Raw genomic sequence first — 12,577 nt, forward strand, 5'->3', positions numbered from 1 at the left:
CTTTTTCGTACTCGTTCGTTTGATCGTACGAGCTACTTTCGAACGTATCACCGAGACGTGACAAATGTCGAGAAACAGTCGTGTGATTCGTTTTGTTTTTTTCCAATGGCGCCTTTCGCTCGGCACATATTTCCAAACACACCCAAGAGGATGGGAGACATTTTTCCGCCGCTCGGACGAAGAAGCAAGAAAAATGGCAAAATAGCCCGGAAAGCCGCCGTCTTTGCCGACAAATGAGGCGGCGTCCGAGTGAAGCCGCAAAAGTAGCGAGGGAACACCGAGAAGAAGGACGCTCTTCACCATGTCGTCAGAGAAAAAGAAAGGTTGACATTTTCACGCGATCAATTTGAAGCTCTTTTGAAGCTCACAAAAGTCAGTCGCTCAAATCAAATCGTTTGGTTTCATTCAAGAACAAGACGGCAAGTGAGTCGGCGTTTGGGTTGTTGTTGTTTGATTTTATTTTTTGCTTTGAAATCAAGGAAAAGACGCCAAGCCAACGCCATCGGCAACAAGCGGGAAACCACGTGGGCGAGTGGCCGCCGTCCGTCAGGTGGATTCCACGTGGGCGGGCGTGGACTCGGTTTCCCGGCCGCAAACGCACACGACAACAAAGCAAGAAGAGGACGGCGGCGCTCAGTTGAAGGCCTCCTTGTTGATCCACATGAGGGTGCGCGTCTCGTTGGGTTTGCACTCGTACTCGATGCTGCTGAATTTGTTACCAAACTGGCAGTGCTCGCGCTTGTAGTAGTTGTAGTACTTGGCCTGCCAAACGGTCTCGAACGTGCCCGCTCGCTCAAACTGCAAGCACAAGATGGAAATGAACAACATTCTAGAAACCGCTGGCGTTGTCGTTTGATTTGGTCAACAACACGATTTCATTTTCAAAATTCCCAAAACTATAATCACCTCGCTTGACTTCACGACGAACGATTGTTTGGCGCGCAACAATTCACGGAGAGCTTCCGACGATCCAACGATTGGCTAATTATTCACGCTCTACGCCAGGGGTGGGCAAACCTTTGGATTGGGGGGGGGCGCAATGGCTTCTAAAACCAGGAGCAGATGGGTGGAGTGTTTTGGTCTCCTCACCTCATCAGAGAAAAAAAATGAAATGAAAGCGAACCAAAGCATAACAACAATATTTATATGTCTTTGAAAAATAAAACAGGAAAGACTTTCTGACTTGCCATTTTTCTTTGCAAAACAAGGCTCAACATTTTGGCTGATTTTCCATACATTCAAAAGCAAAATGCGTAAGAGAATCACCTGCGGGTCTTTTTCTGCACTGCCAATTTGAAACAACATTTTGTTTTGAAATAAAATCATGGGAATTAAAAGATGTTAAAAAAAATGTATCCAATTCACATTCACTGCCACCCGAGTGACAAAAATGAATCTTTGACGTCTTTAGCCGTCAATAGCAGTAAAATGAGTTCATCCTTGATTGACAAAATCATCAACAGATAATTCTGATGGTAATCGAGATGAATTTATCGCTTGCGTTTGTTCAAGAGGACCTTGAGAAAATAATTGCATATTAAATTGCAATGGCAATCTCGATCGAAAAGAATTGCAAGTTGATTATTTATTTATTTTCAGAATTGTGGAAATGTGTGCGCACGACGCGCGGTCGGTCGGTCGGTCGGTCGGTCGCCGGGCTGACCTGGATGCTAACTTGCACGGGCTGCCGGTCGCCACTTTTGGTGTGCGGCACGCCCTCAGTGTCGTAGCGTCCGTGAAAGACAACGTGATCGGCGTCTCGCGACTGCTCCTCCAGAGGGAAGACCACGCCGCCGATGTTCATGTTCCTAACACACACACACACACACACAATCAAAGAGGGGAAGCAACTCGGTCAGCTTGCATTCCTCCTGCCACTGTGCCGCGACGCTATTTGAACCAAACGGACGTCCAACATAAAAGTGGGCGTGGCAATCTCATTCTTGTCTCCACGGAAATGAATTGAAACACAATTCAGAAGTCGGCTTTTCTGAAGTGTAACCGGACGATGCAACTTCTGTCCAAATGCTGAAGATGAACTGAAATGCTCTGCAAGGACACGTGAGGCCATTTTGGACAACTTTCAGAATTTGTGGAAAAACTATTTGGTCAATCCAAAAACAAATGTTGAACACAGTCGCAGGACATTTGGAATTGAGGATGCGTTTTTGTCCAAGCAATGGGCCCGTTTTGGGCGGAAATGTGGAACACGTCGCTTCCGGTCGTCGTCACACAATTAGGCAGTATCTGTGTGTTGCATGGATGCCCTTAAGGGGCGTGGCCTCGTGAGTGACGTGAGGAGCAAGAGCCGTGCGCGAACGAGCGTGAGTTGTGGCCCACGGCTGCTCCTGGTGAGTGTTTTCATTTTTGCATTGGCGTGTTTGACGCGGCGGCGGCGGCTCTCCTTGCCCACACGCCAGTGCGTTTGCGCTCCATCGCATACTTCTGCTTGATATGACAAAAAAAGGAGAGCTTTTTCAATTCAATCTTCAAATTGTTATGCCGTGTTCATGATTGTTTCAATGAATCGAGAGCCTTTCAGACGATTGATGCTGAGGTTAGCTTGCGCATCATCGCAATTACATAAGAATCATACATTCGCTCGTTCCATTGATACTTTCTGCATAATTAATAATTAAGCACATTTGTTTTCATGCGGAGGTGCAAGGCAGCAGGCCCACACGCGCGTCTTCACGAGGTCACGTGACGCCGCAAATATTGCATATTTGATGGGCATCTTTCGGGCATGAATTCCATCACTAGGCAGACACAGAACGCTTTTCTTGTGCCTTACGTGGCCTCGACGGTTCCGGGCTTGACGAGGACTTGGATTTTGTACTTGGAGCCCGTGAGCAGCTTGACGGTTCGTGTTTGCCCGAACCGGCTTCCGTCCACCTTGAAGAAAACGTCGCCGTCGTTGGGTTGGATCCACAACGAGATGGAGATGTGAAGCAGCGCCGGGACGTCGTCCATTTTCGCGGAGGAGGAGGAGGAGGAGGAGGAGGCCCGCGCGTTGGGTCGAGAGGACCACAGTCAAGCGTTCCTAAGCAAACAACACTGGTTCCGCTTGCAGACTTCACAATAAAAGCAGAACGTCACGTGGCTTCTGAATGCGGAAGAGCCTGCGCGCAGTCACCTGGGCGTTAATATTTCTTTGTTTATTTGATTACGCCACCCTCCAACAAACACGAAAACCGGCTCGACGCACCAAATAGCCTCGCGCCTCCAACTGCACTTGAAATGGTTGAATTTATTTTTCATTCACAAAAAAAGTGCCCCCTTCAACAGTGAAGTGTAGAAGAAGCGAGAGGAACATTAACCCCCGAAAGGCGACCATTTTGGTTTCCAGCAACACTTTTAGGCTCAATGTGGTTATTTGTGAAGTGGACACCCCCTCACCCTCTCCCCCCAAAAAATGGCCTGGCACAAATGTGAGGATCAACACAAAATTAGGTTGATTTGACTCGTTCTTATTTTTTTATTTACAATAAATAAACAAACAAAGTGTTGTACGAGGTAAATTATTCACATATAAAAACCAAAATGAAAGGACGAGCATAAAAAAACAAAAAGATAAAAGATGCATGCATCCAATTTGGTGAGAAGGACGGCAACGGCGATGACGTCATCGGTCCAACTCGGCCTGGAGTCCATCGCAACCATCTTCCTGCCGCGCAGCTCGCTGGCCGATGCCACGTTGCTATAGCGACCGCGCAGCCAGTCCAGCTTCACGCGGCTGCGAATGTAGTTCCTCGCCAGCGACTCCTACGCACACGCGCAGTAGACAACGGACACATCGTTACTAGAGCCCGCCCACATTTGAACAACCCTTTAATCGCACAGTTAATTTGATAGTTGAATGATATTTAATGATTACACGAACTTCTTTTTGGGTCCCTTAACACTTATAACAATAAAGATTTGATTTATGGGCAGAACACTTGACTCTTATGCAATACTTTGTTCGTTTGCATTTGTTTAACTTTACACCACAAATGGTTGAATATTTACAATCCATGTGTAAATCGATGTGTTCTAGCAGCTCAGAGGAAGAGAAAGTTTTAAAAAAAGAATCAAAGCAAATGAAGAGTGTGTTGACCATTCATTTGCATATGGTCATGTCACATTCTGTCAAGTTGCTCGCGTGCCTGCTGTGGCTTCCATCCTTTAAATGGCGGTGCTTCTCAAAGTTTGGACACGCAAACAAAAATAAAAAGCTCAGCTCTTCAAATAAAACCACAATGACCAACAGTTGCGTACTCGGCCCAAGTGTTCATGGGCAATGCCAGCTAAACACCCCTTAAATACTTCTTAAACATTTTAGAGAAATAAATGCAACAAATATTACAAAATAAATGTGTGAGTGTGTGTCATTAAAAAAACAGCAACCCTGCCCCCCCCACCACCACCACAAAATACACAAACAAATAAACAATCAAACAGAAAAAAGAAGAGGAATGGATCAGGCCCTAGTTCCAGCACGAACAACATCAACTTGCACCCGCACCTTCCAGAGGAATCCGTCGCGGTGGTCGGCATCCAGAGCGTCATAATGCCCAGACATTGCGTCCTCCACAGATGCTGGCTGTCCCGGATGATGGCGTTCCAAAGGCGGCAGGTGGCCGAGGCGCGACACATACTCCTGGCATCCAGCTCGCCGAAGATCTTCACGCTCATCTCGGTGGGCAGAATCTGGGCAAAGTCCCACGCGCGGCAGCGAGACGAGCTCATGAGCTCCTGCAGCCTGACGACAACACAAAAAAGACAAAGGCGGATCAGTGACGACGGCCCAACCTTATTGGTGGCCCATTTTAGGCCCTTTTCAAAAGAAAATGATCATGATGGGCTCAAAGTCTCACTTTGTGGTCAATCAGTGATGAAGGATGACGTCCTTCTGCCGTTTGCCCGCTAGATGGCGCACTGACTCCCTAAGCGTCTTCCCTGAAAAGATGTGCAGTGGCAGGTAGATTTGACCGCAAAAAAAAAAAAAAACGGAAGCAATTGCTTCAAAAGAATATTCTTCTTCCCGTCAGGAACAAAAGGGACAAAGGTATGTTCTTAAAATCCACCGCGTTGAACGGGAAAACGTTTTGGGTCAGTTTCAGTGTTTGCGTCACTGTGGGCGCACATTGGTTGATGTCGAACTTTGTTTTCAAGAAACTTTTTAAACCCCAAAAGAAATAAATTGCCTCCCAATTTAGCGGAAGTCTAGCTGTCTGTACAACATATAACTTCAAATGCAACTCTGTCAAATGTGACATGTTTTGACGTCTAAGAAAGGTTTTTCATGACCCCCGCATCTTCACGGCTCAGCACCTTTTCAAAAAAAAGTGCGATGGTGTGGATTACGCGCACACATATATTCCCCCAAATAGATTTTAATGGCCGTCAATGATACGCGGATTACCGCTATTATTGCCACCTCAATCTCTATTCTCAGAAATTTTAATTTTTGTTAATCCATGCTCAAAGTCGACATGAAACATTACAGTGACTACAATTGTATGCCGTATCATAATCAACCGTGACTTTGCACGTTTGCGAAATCACGCTGGTCAAAGAATTAAGAATAACATATGAACGACGCTTGCAAAATGTAGGAGTTTTTTTTTTCTTCTTTTTTAAGCAGGACTTGAGCAGCTTTCTCGAAGCTCCAAGTCACTTGCCAACACGGGACAAGTCTAACCACACAAAGAACAAAACAAAATAAAAAAAACACGACCAAAAAAACGACATTTTTCTCCCCCGATCAGATAAAGTATCTCATGTTAGTTTTACAAAGTGTTAAGAGTGGCTCGTTATTTTTTTCTTTTCTTTTCTTACCCAGCTGACTCGTCCTCAACGTGTTTACGCTTAAACCAGCAGCACGCTGTCACTCGACTGCGCATGCGTATAGAGAAACTGTTGGATTAGTATAATAGATTATATAACACGCATATATATATATATATATATATATATATATATGTTTTGTGCATAAATAGATACAACAAATTAAGCAATTTACGATGAAAAGTAAACAGGACCGTCCAGTTATGCGCATGCGCTTTCCAAACAGGAAGTACTCACCGGCAGTTCAGTGTGACGTCATTTCAATATTAGTGTTGTTGTCACATTTGTCTGGCTTCTTCCTGGAAATACTTGTTTTTGGTTTTGTTTTGGTATTTTACAAGACTGCCAACTAAACGTTGGAAGCTTGGCGAACTTGTTGTTCTGCCAGAAGCGAACAACACCTTTTGAGCTCCCATTAACTGGTAAACACGAATTAACGATGAACTCGTTGTTGACAATGAGCATACATATTTGAGGAAATAAATGTGTGTTCCAGTGCACCTGCAATGGCGGCCTTCGAGCTGCTCCCGATGCATGGCGGCGATGCCATCCAACTTCCCCTGGGGGAAACCGTCCTGGGCCGGGGTCCTTTTTTGCGAGTGAGTCCTCAACAGCATTGTTCTTATTCAGAGCAATTTTCAATATGCCGGCTCTACTTTTGTCAGAAAACATTCGTGACACATTCTAGATCGCACATTTAGTGCAAATGTGGACTGGAATTCAACTCTCGGGTAAATAAGAGGACTAAATCTTATGCGACATACTCTTGGCGTATTTCTTGCGCTGCGTTCAGTATTTTACAGTGTCAACACGGTGTGGTGCATAGTTTAGCCGCTGGGGGGCGCGCTTCCCTGATCAACAGTTTAGAATTAGAATTAGAATTAGAATTAGAAATCCCTTTATTGTCATTGTACTCAAGAGTGCAACGAGATTAGAGAGCTCCCCTCTCCAGTGCAATACAACAATAATACAGACAAATATATAAATTAGATAAATAAGAGAGTGCAATGGAAAATAATACTGAAGGGTATATAAAAACACATCACGATGCTGTTCTGCAAGGTAAGGGTGGTCTCGTGTGTGTGTGTGAGAGTTCAGAATAGAGATGGCTCCCGGAAAGAAACTGTTTCTCAGTCTATTGGTCCTTGGTTTGATGCATCTGTAGCGCCTGCCAGAGGGCATCAGGTCGAACAGGTGTGAGTTTGGGTGGGTGTCGTCTTTGACGATGTTGAGAGCCCTGCTGAGGCACCGGGCGGTGTCGACGTCCGACAGTGAGGGGAGAGGGCAGCCAATAATTTGAAGGAAGCTCAACAATCTCGTATGATGTCATCTGTTTGCGTTTTTGTTGAGATTATTAGCCGGTTTTGAGGGGCGGTCCTGTCCCGTGCGGAGGCTCCAGCACGACAGTGAGCGCTTCAGAGAATGGATGCATGTGATGACATTCAGAAGTCACTTTGACATCTTGTCACTCCTTTCAAGGGTTACTCGATGATTTAAAAGACCTAGGAAATGATATGAGATTGGTCCTGCTCTCGATGGATGTGTTGCAACTCGTGTTGATGTTTCAATCCAGATTGATAAAGATCGAGAAAAAAGTCTGATGCATTACGTGATATGCAGTGTGCAATTATGGCCATAATAATACATCCTGTTTTTCTCTTGTTTTATTATGTGTAGGTAAGTGATAAGAGAGTGTCCAGACGTCATGGCCTGCTGGACAACCAAAATGGACGACTGCGCCTCAAACCGGTCAGTCAAGATAACAGATTGTATTTATTTATGTGTGTGTGTTCATAATATTATAATATATATATATATATATATACACACGTATATATAGGCAGAGCGAGAGCGTGAGAGATAGATGGATAGAAACTTCTACAAACATATGGTTGATGCGATGTGTGTTGTTGCCTTGAGACGCACTTGAACCCGTGCTTCGTGCAATCATCGCTGGCTGACGAGCCCCGCCCACTGCAGAAGGACACGTGGTGCCCACTGGACCTGGGCGACATCTTGTCACTACTACCGGGACAGCTCATGTTTCAAGTGGCGCTTGTGGGCGGACGGACGTCGGACAGCGCCCTCGGGTAGGTGCACTGATGCCCGTCTGCCGTTTATCAAAGCGTGAGAAGCCTTTGAAGAGGGCGTCCGAGTCAAAGGCGCCTCTGAGCTCTCCGCATGTTTAAGGAAACACAGACCAGGTGGCACATGTGAGAAACCCGCACTTCCAGTTTCACGTCAGAGAAATCATCCCCTCCCTCCCACTCCACTTCGTGGTTGTCATGACGCCGAGCTCGAGGCACCGGTCGGAGGAGAGACGCTACATAAGGTTTGTGTCATCATTACAAGAAAGAACTTTTCTTTTCTTTCTTTCTTTTTTTTTTTATTTCTTGAGCATTCGCAATGCACACAATATATTTGCAGTCGTTTATACACGGACACATAAACAGAAAAGAAAAGAGTTCACGGACCAATGCCCATATTTGGACTTTTTCATCAATTTTTTACTTTAATATATTTCTTGGTTTTTAGTAGACATAAAGTCAAAACAATCAAAGAGAAAAAAATGATCGTGAATAAAATAAGTCAAAATAAAGTAGACAAAAACTAATGACGCGTGTTACCCTGGGAAACGTGCTTTTTTTTTTCCCCGCCGTAGTACGGCTGAACCATGTATGGTTTCGAGGCCAAAATTGCAATCTCAGACAACGCAAATTTGAGAACGTCAAAGTTGCGCTGCGTGCCCCTCGTTCACGCAGTACCGATTTAAAAAAAAAAGCGTCGCCCTGTCGCTCGTCCCGGAAGTCATTTCTTTCGCCGCGACCGGAATACTAGCCGCCAAGCTATCTGTGCCGCAGCAGTATGAGCTTAATTACCGCTCGACGAGCAGCGACGATGACAAACAAACGAGCCCACTAACAAGAAGCGCGCTTCGATGTACGCTCGACAGAAGTCTGACCCGAACCGCGTTTGGGCCGAGAGCCGGCGGCTGTGAACAGAAATGTCGTATTGCGACCATGACGTATGGAAACATCAAATAAGACCACGGCTACGTTAGCGATTTGGAAAACGCTCTCGGAACGCGGGAACGGATGACGTCATCGCGACGAAGAGATTCGACGTCAAACGTATCGTCAATATTTATCATCTCATCAATAGTCGCACTGAGTTTCGAGATCCTCTCAATAATAGTTGTCAAAATGATATCGCTAATTCATTTAGCTTTGCTGAGGGACATCATTAACATCAATATACAAAGAACGTGCAAAATGGGGGGGCGCCAATTGTTTTCTTGTTGGTAGGGGGGCGTGACGGAAGCGCCGGCGTATGGCGTCATTCTATGTTCCTTATGGAGGATCTTAAGAGCGCTCATGCTCGGATGTGCCCTAATCATCTGGGCCGAGAGCGAATAGCAGTGGTGACACGGGACCGCCCGGCCCAGTTCCTCTCGAAAAGGTGACGCCAGAAGAACGCGGCGCCGCAGAGGGAGGGTTTCGTGGAGCACCAAGTCCAAACCTATTCAGCGCACAGAACCAAAATGGCCACTCTATGCGGGCAAACGCCTTCTCGGCATCTAAAGATGCCGCAAGCCCGCTTCGGGCGCCATGCGGAAAATATTGGATCACGTTGAGTCATCGACGTCTATGATCATCCCTGAACAAAATCCGTTTTGGTCGTCGTTGATTAAAATCGCTCCTCCTTTTTCCAATGCCGCCGCATTCGGCGGGCAAATTGCTCGGTAAGATGTGCATTCTTCGAAAATCAGTGAGATGTTTGCTTCTCTCAACCGGTGTGGTCTTGCACCTTCGAGGGAATCGATTCATATTCATGAAATTCTTGATCGGATTCCACGCGGAGCCCGTCCGGGCCAGCCGCCTTCCCAGATTGTAACCCGTTAATCGCCTCCAGAATCTCTTTCTTCTGCATCGGGGCATCGAGAGCAACTTTCTGCTCATCCCGTCAGCGAGAAAGATGAAGGGAGGAAAAGAAAAAGGTCCATATTGTCGAATGCGTCCGGTGGTTGTTCTGACGGATATTATTAATTCTCAGGGTATCAAAAAAAAAAAAGATTGCCTTGATTGTATTTGAACTTCTTTTAATTCATCATTTTTAGCTTGGGATTTTTCATAAATCTCTTATTTATTTATTTTTTTTGAATTTCTTGTTTTATATGTTTCATTTTTTTGTCATATTTCACACACAGGAAGCGGAAGCGGAGGTGGCGGCCTCGCCTGCTCGCAACAAGCGACGTTTACCTTCGTGGATGATGGCGGCCGTCAAGACGTCCGCCTCCGCCGGCGCCCGGCTGGCTCGCCAAGGTAACCTATGACACCTTCTGCCATCTAAATCCCCTTTTCACTTTGAATTTCACAAACGTCGCTAACCCCGGTGACAAAAGTGTTCGCAAACTCTTCAACACATGAGTGGCCGCGGCGAATGAGGGAATGTTGCGCAATCACATCTTTCACAGCCGGCAAGAAAAGTCAACGGAGCGAGCTCGGCGAGGACAAGATGACAAAAGTCAAGAGAGGACGCAATGAAGACGCACGTGCAGTTGAGTGGACAAAAAAAAAAGAACCACACAAATGATGACAAAAATGATACTCGAGTACATTTTCACGGAACATATTTTCAGCCGATGAGGCGCAGCCGATTCTCAGACGGGCAGGTCTAGTTTTGGAACTCTTCCACTTGGTTCCAAGGTGCATCAGCGCACATTAACCATAAGACATACATATACGTTTTCAAAAAAATCGTCCCCGCCTCCCAAAGACGTGTTTATACGTCTTAGCCTTTTATTTATTTTTTTTTTTTAACGTCACAGCTCCGTGTTTTTATAATATTAGAACACAACATTCTGTTGGCCTCGCAAAATCCAGAAAAACGCTGGAATTAAGGAGTTTCCTCTCGTGGAAATTTCTGGGATTAAATAAGTTAAGGGAAAGCTGCAAATGAGAGACAAACTGAGTAGAAGGCCAAATGGCGTTATTTAATTTCGAATTTCAAGGATTTAAAGTCTATACGAAAAAAAAAAGACAGTTACAAGCTGTTGTCAATTGTTTTACTTTTCGTATCTGTTTAAAAAAGAAACAAAAATACACAATTGAAATGTAGTAACATAGTAGGCCAAAATGTTGTTGAAAATGAAAACGAGGTGTTATGCCTCCTCGGAACATGGAAGAATTCATGAAAATCTTCAAAACGATATTTAAAATGAAATCGTAATTGTACCCAAATAAAAGTTTGAAACGAGCAGTTCTCATCGATAAAATGTTCAACGCGACTGAACTGTGCCGAACTGTGTGATACTTTTTCATACCACTAGAGGGAGCCGGCATAGTACCGCACTTTGACGATGACGACCACTCAAGGATCACAATTTGATGTGCGACATAACGCTTTCAGGACGTCCCGTCGTCGCACAAGCCACTCGCCAAACCGGACGAGGATGACCGGCAGCCCCGGGAAGTTGACTGTGTTGCCATGGAAACCCAGCAGAAGGACCCGCAAGTCACAAGCGGCGAGTGTGACATCACGAGCGGGACGAGTGATGTCACAGCGAGCGGTCCGCAAAACGCAAGCTCAAAAGCCAAGTCCGCTTCCAGACCGCGAACGGCGTGTCCTTTTGGGAAAGAGTGCTACAGGTTTGTTCGGCGACTCGCCGCTTCCTCTTGAACGTATCTCATCCAACGCACTTCCCCTTGTACGTACTTCCTGCCCCACCAGTTTTCCGTTGAACATACAAAAGTAAGATGATGCGCTTCCTGTCCGTCCCGGCAGGAAGAACCCTCTCCACTTCCAGGAGCGTAGCCATCCCGGGGACTCGGACTTTGAGGAAGAGGAGGAGCCGGAAGAGGAAGAGCGACCCGAGTGTCCCTACGGCACCGACTGCTACAGGTCGCACAGCTCACACGTGACAAGAGTTGATGCCAAACAATAATTTGACTTCCTGGTTTGGTCCTCGAATCCACGCAGGAAGAATCCTCTTCACCATAAACAATACAAACACACGAAGAGAGCAGGTACGCACATGTGATGTTTCCAAAAAAAAAATGGAGATTTCCTTCCGACATTTGGGAATGAGGTTGTACTCGGTGTCAGCTCGCAGCCGGCGGACCGCCCCCGCGGTGAGCGCAGCGTCCGACGTGGATTCAGATTGGGACTCCGGTGACAGCGAGGACGTCGACGCCGACTCGGACTACGCTCCTCCACCTCACTCTGACTGAACTTCTCCACCAGTGGTGCTTGGGGGGCGGGGCTTAACTCTTTTTATATCCGTGCGGCTGTATTACCTTTTCCTTTTTAATACAGCTGGTGGGGGCCATTCTTTTAAAATCAATTTTCGTTGCCTCCTCTCAATAACGTCGGCATGGCCTGACGCAAAAAAAAACAAAACTAACAAAACTGTTTATCTTATCCAATTCAAAGGCTTCAAAAATTGAATGCCATCGAAACGCTTCCATATAAGAGTGAAGAATGAAACGGTGGAAGATATTTTCTTTCAGAATTCTGGTTATCCTTTGTTGGAATTTACCTTTAAATCAATGCTAGATGTTAATTTTAACCCAATGTAAACTCAAGTTAGTAATCTGACTCCAATTCGCAACCTTACCCAACTCACACTCATCCAACAATATGCGCGCTCGTTCTGCAATAGAAAGGTATCAGGAAGCCGGCATTTTCACGCACGAATGGATTTATTCCCAATCACAGATTTACTACATATGCAACTAGATCTCGG

At 45.8% G+C, this 12,577-nt stretch overlaps 3 protein-coding genes across 4 annotated transcripts; 1 reads left to right on the top strand and 2 right to left on the bottom strand.

The window, feature by feature from the left end:
* Window positions 1–434: 434 nt before the first annotated feature.
* LOC148334342 (CB1 cannabinoid receptor-interacting protein 1-like) lies at window positions 435–3,056 on the bottom strand. The gene is made up of 3 exons (XM_088298364.1): window positions 2,795–3,056; window positions 1,664–1,808; window positions 435–798 (listed from the first exon to the last, which is right to left on the bottom strand). Exons 1-3 carry the CDS (start codon window positions 2,971–2,973, stop codon window positions 634–636), a joined length of 489 nt encoding a protein of 162 aa, XP_088154490.1. The 5' UTR covers window positions 2,974–3,056; the 3' UTR covers window positions 435–633.
* Window positions 3,057–3,449: 393 nt separating this feature from the next.
* Window positions 3,450–5,895, bottom strand: LOC148334343 (F-box only protein 48-like). The gene is given in 5 exon segments (XM_088298365.1): window positions 3,450–3,765; window positions 4,508–4,542; window positions 4,545–4,744; window positions 4,860–4,941; window positions 5,824–5,895. Coding segments are annotated over 3 exon segments (462 nt in total). The 5' UTR covers window positions 4,732–4,744; window positions 4,860–4,941; window positions 5,824–5,895; the 3' UTR covers window positions 3,450–3,525.
* A 192-nt stretch (window positions 5,896–6,087) lies between these two features.
* On the top strand, window positions 6,088–12,351 carry LOC148334344 (aprataxin and PNK-like factor). Of its 2 annotated transcripts, none has more exons than XM_088298355.1 (11): window positions 6,088–6,254; window positions 6,329–6,431; window positions 7,510–7,581; window positions 7,753–7,922; window positions 8,023–8,164; window positions 10,040–10,154; window positions 10,307–10,389; window positions 11,242–11,480; window positions 11,617–11,733; window positions 11,812–11,858; window positions 11,938–12,351. In XM_088298355.1, the coding sequence occupies exons 2-11, from the start codon at window positions 6,339–6,341 to the stop codon at window positions 12,060–12,062; spliced, it is 1,203 nt and encodes a 400-aa protein (XP_088154481.1). In that variant the 5' UTR covers window positions 6,088–6,254; window positions 6,329–6,338; the 3' UTR covers window positions 12,063–12,351. The 2 variants fall into 2 exon arrangements, with proteins under 2 accessions (XP_088154481.1, XP_088154482.1); XM_088298356.1 differs by having other exon boundaries at window positions 8,032–8,164.
* The last annotated feature ends 226 nt before the right edge of the window (window positions 12,352–12,577 follow it).

This window comes from Idiotropiscis lumnitzeri, chromosome 6, assembly GCF_059441095.1.
Source record: "Idiotropiscis lumnitzeri isolate Australia: NSW breed Sydney's pygmy pipehorse chromosome 6, RoL_Ilum_1.0, whole genome shotgun sequence".
Lineage (NCBI taxonomy): Eukaryota > Metazoa > Chordata > Actinopteri > Syngnathiformes > Syngnathidae > Idiotropiscis > Idiotropiscis lumnitzeri.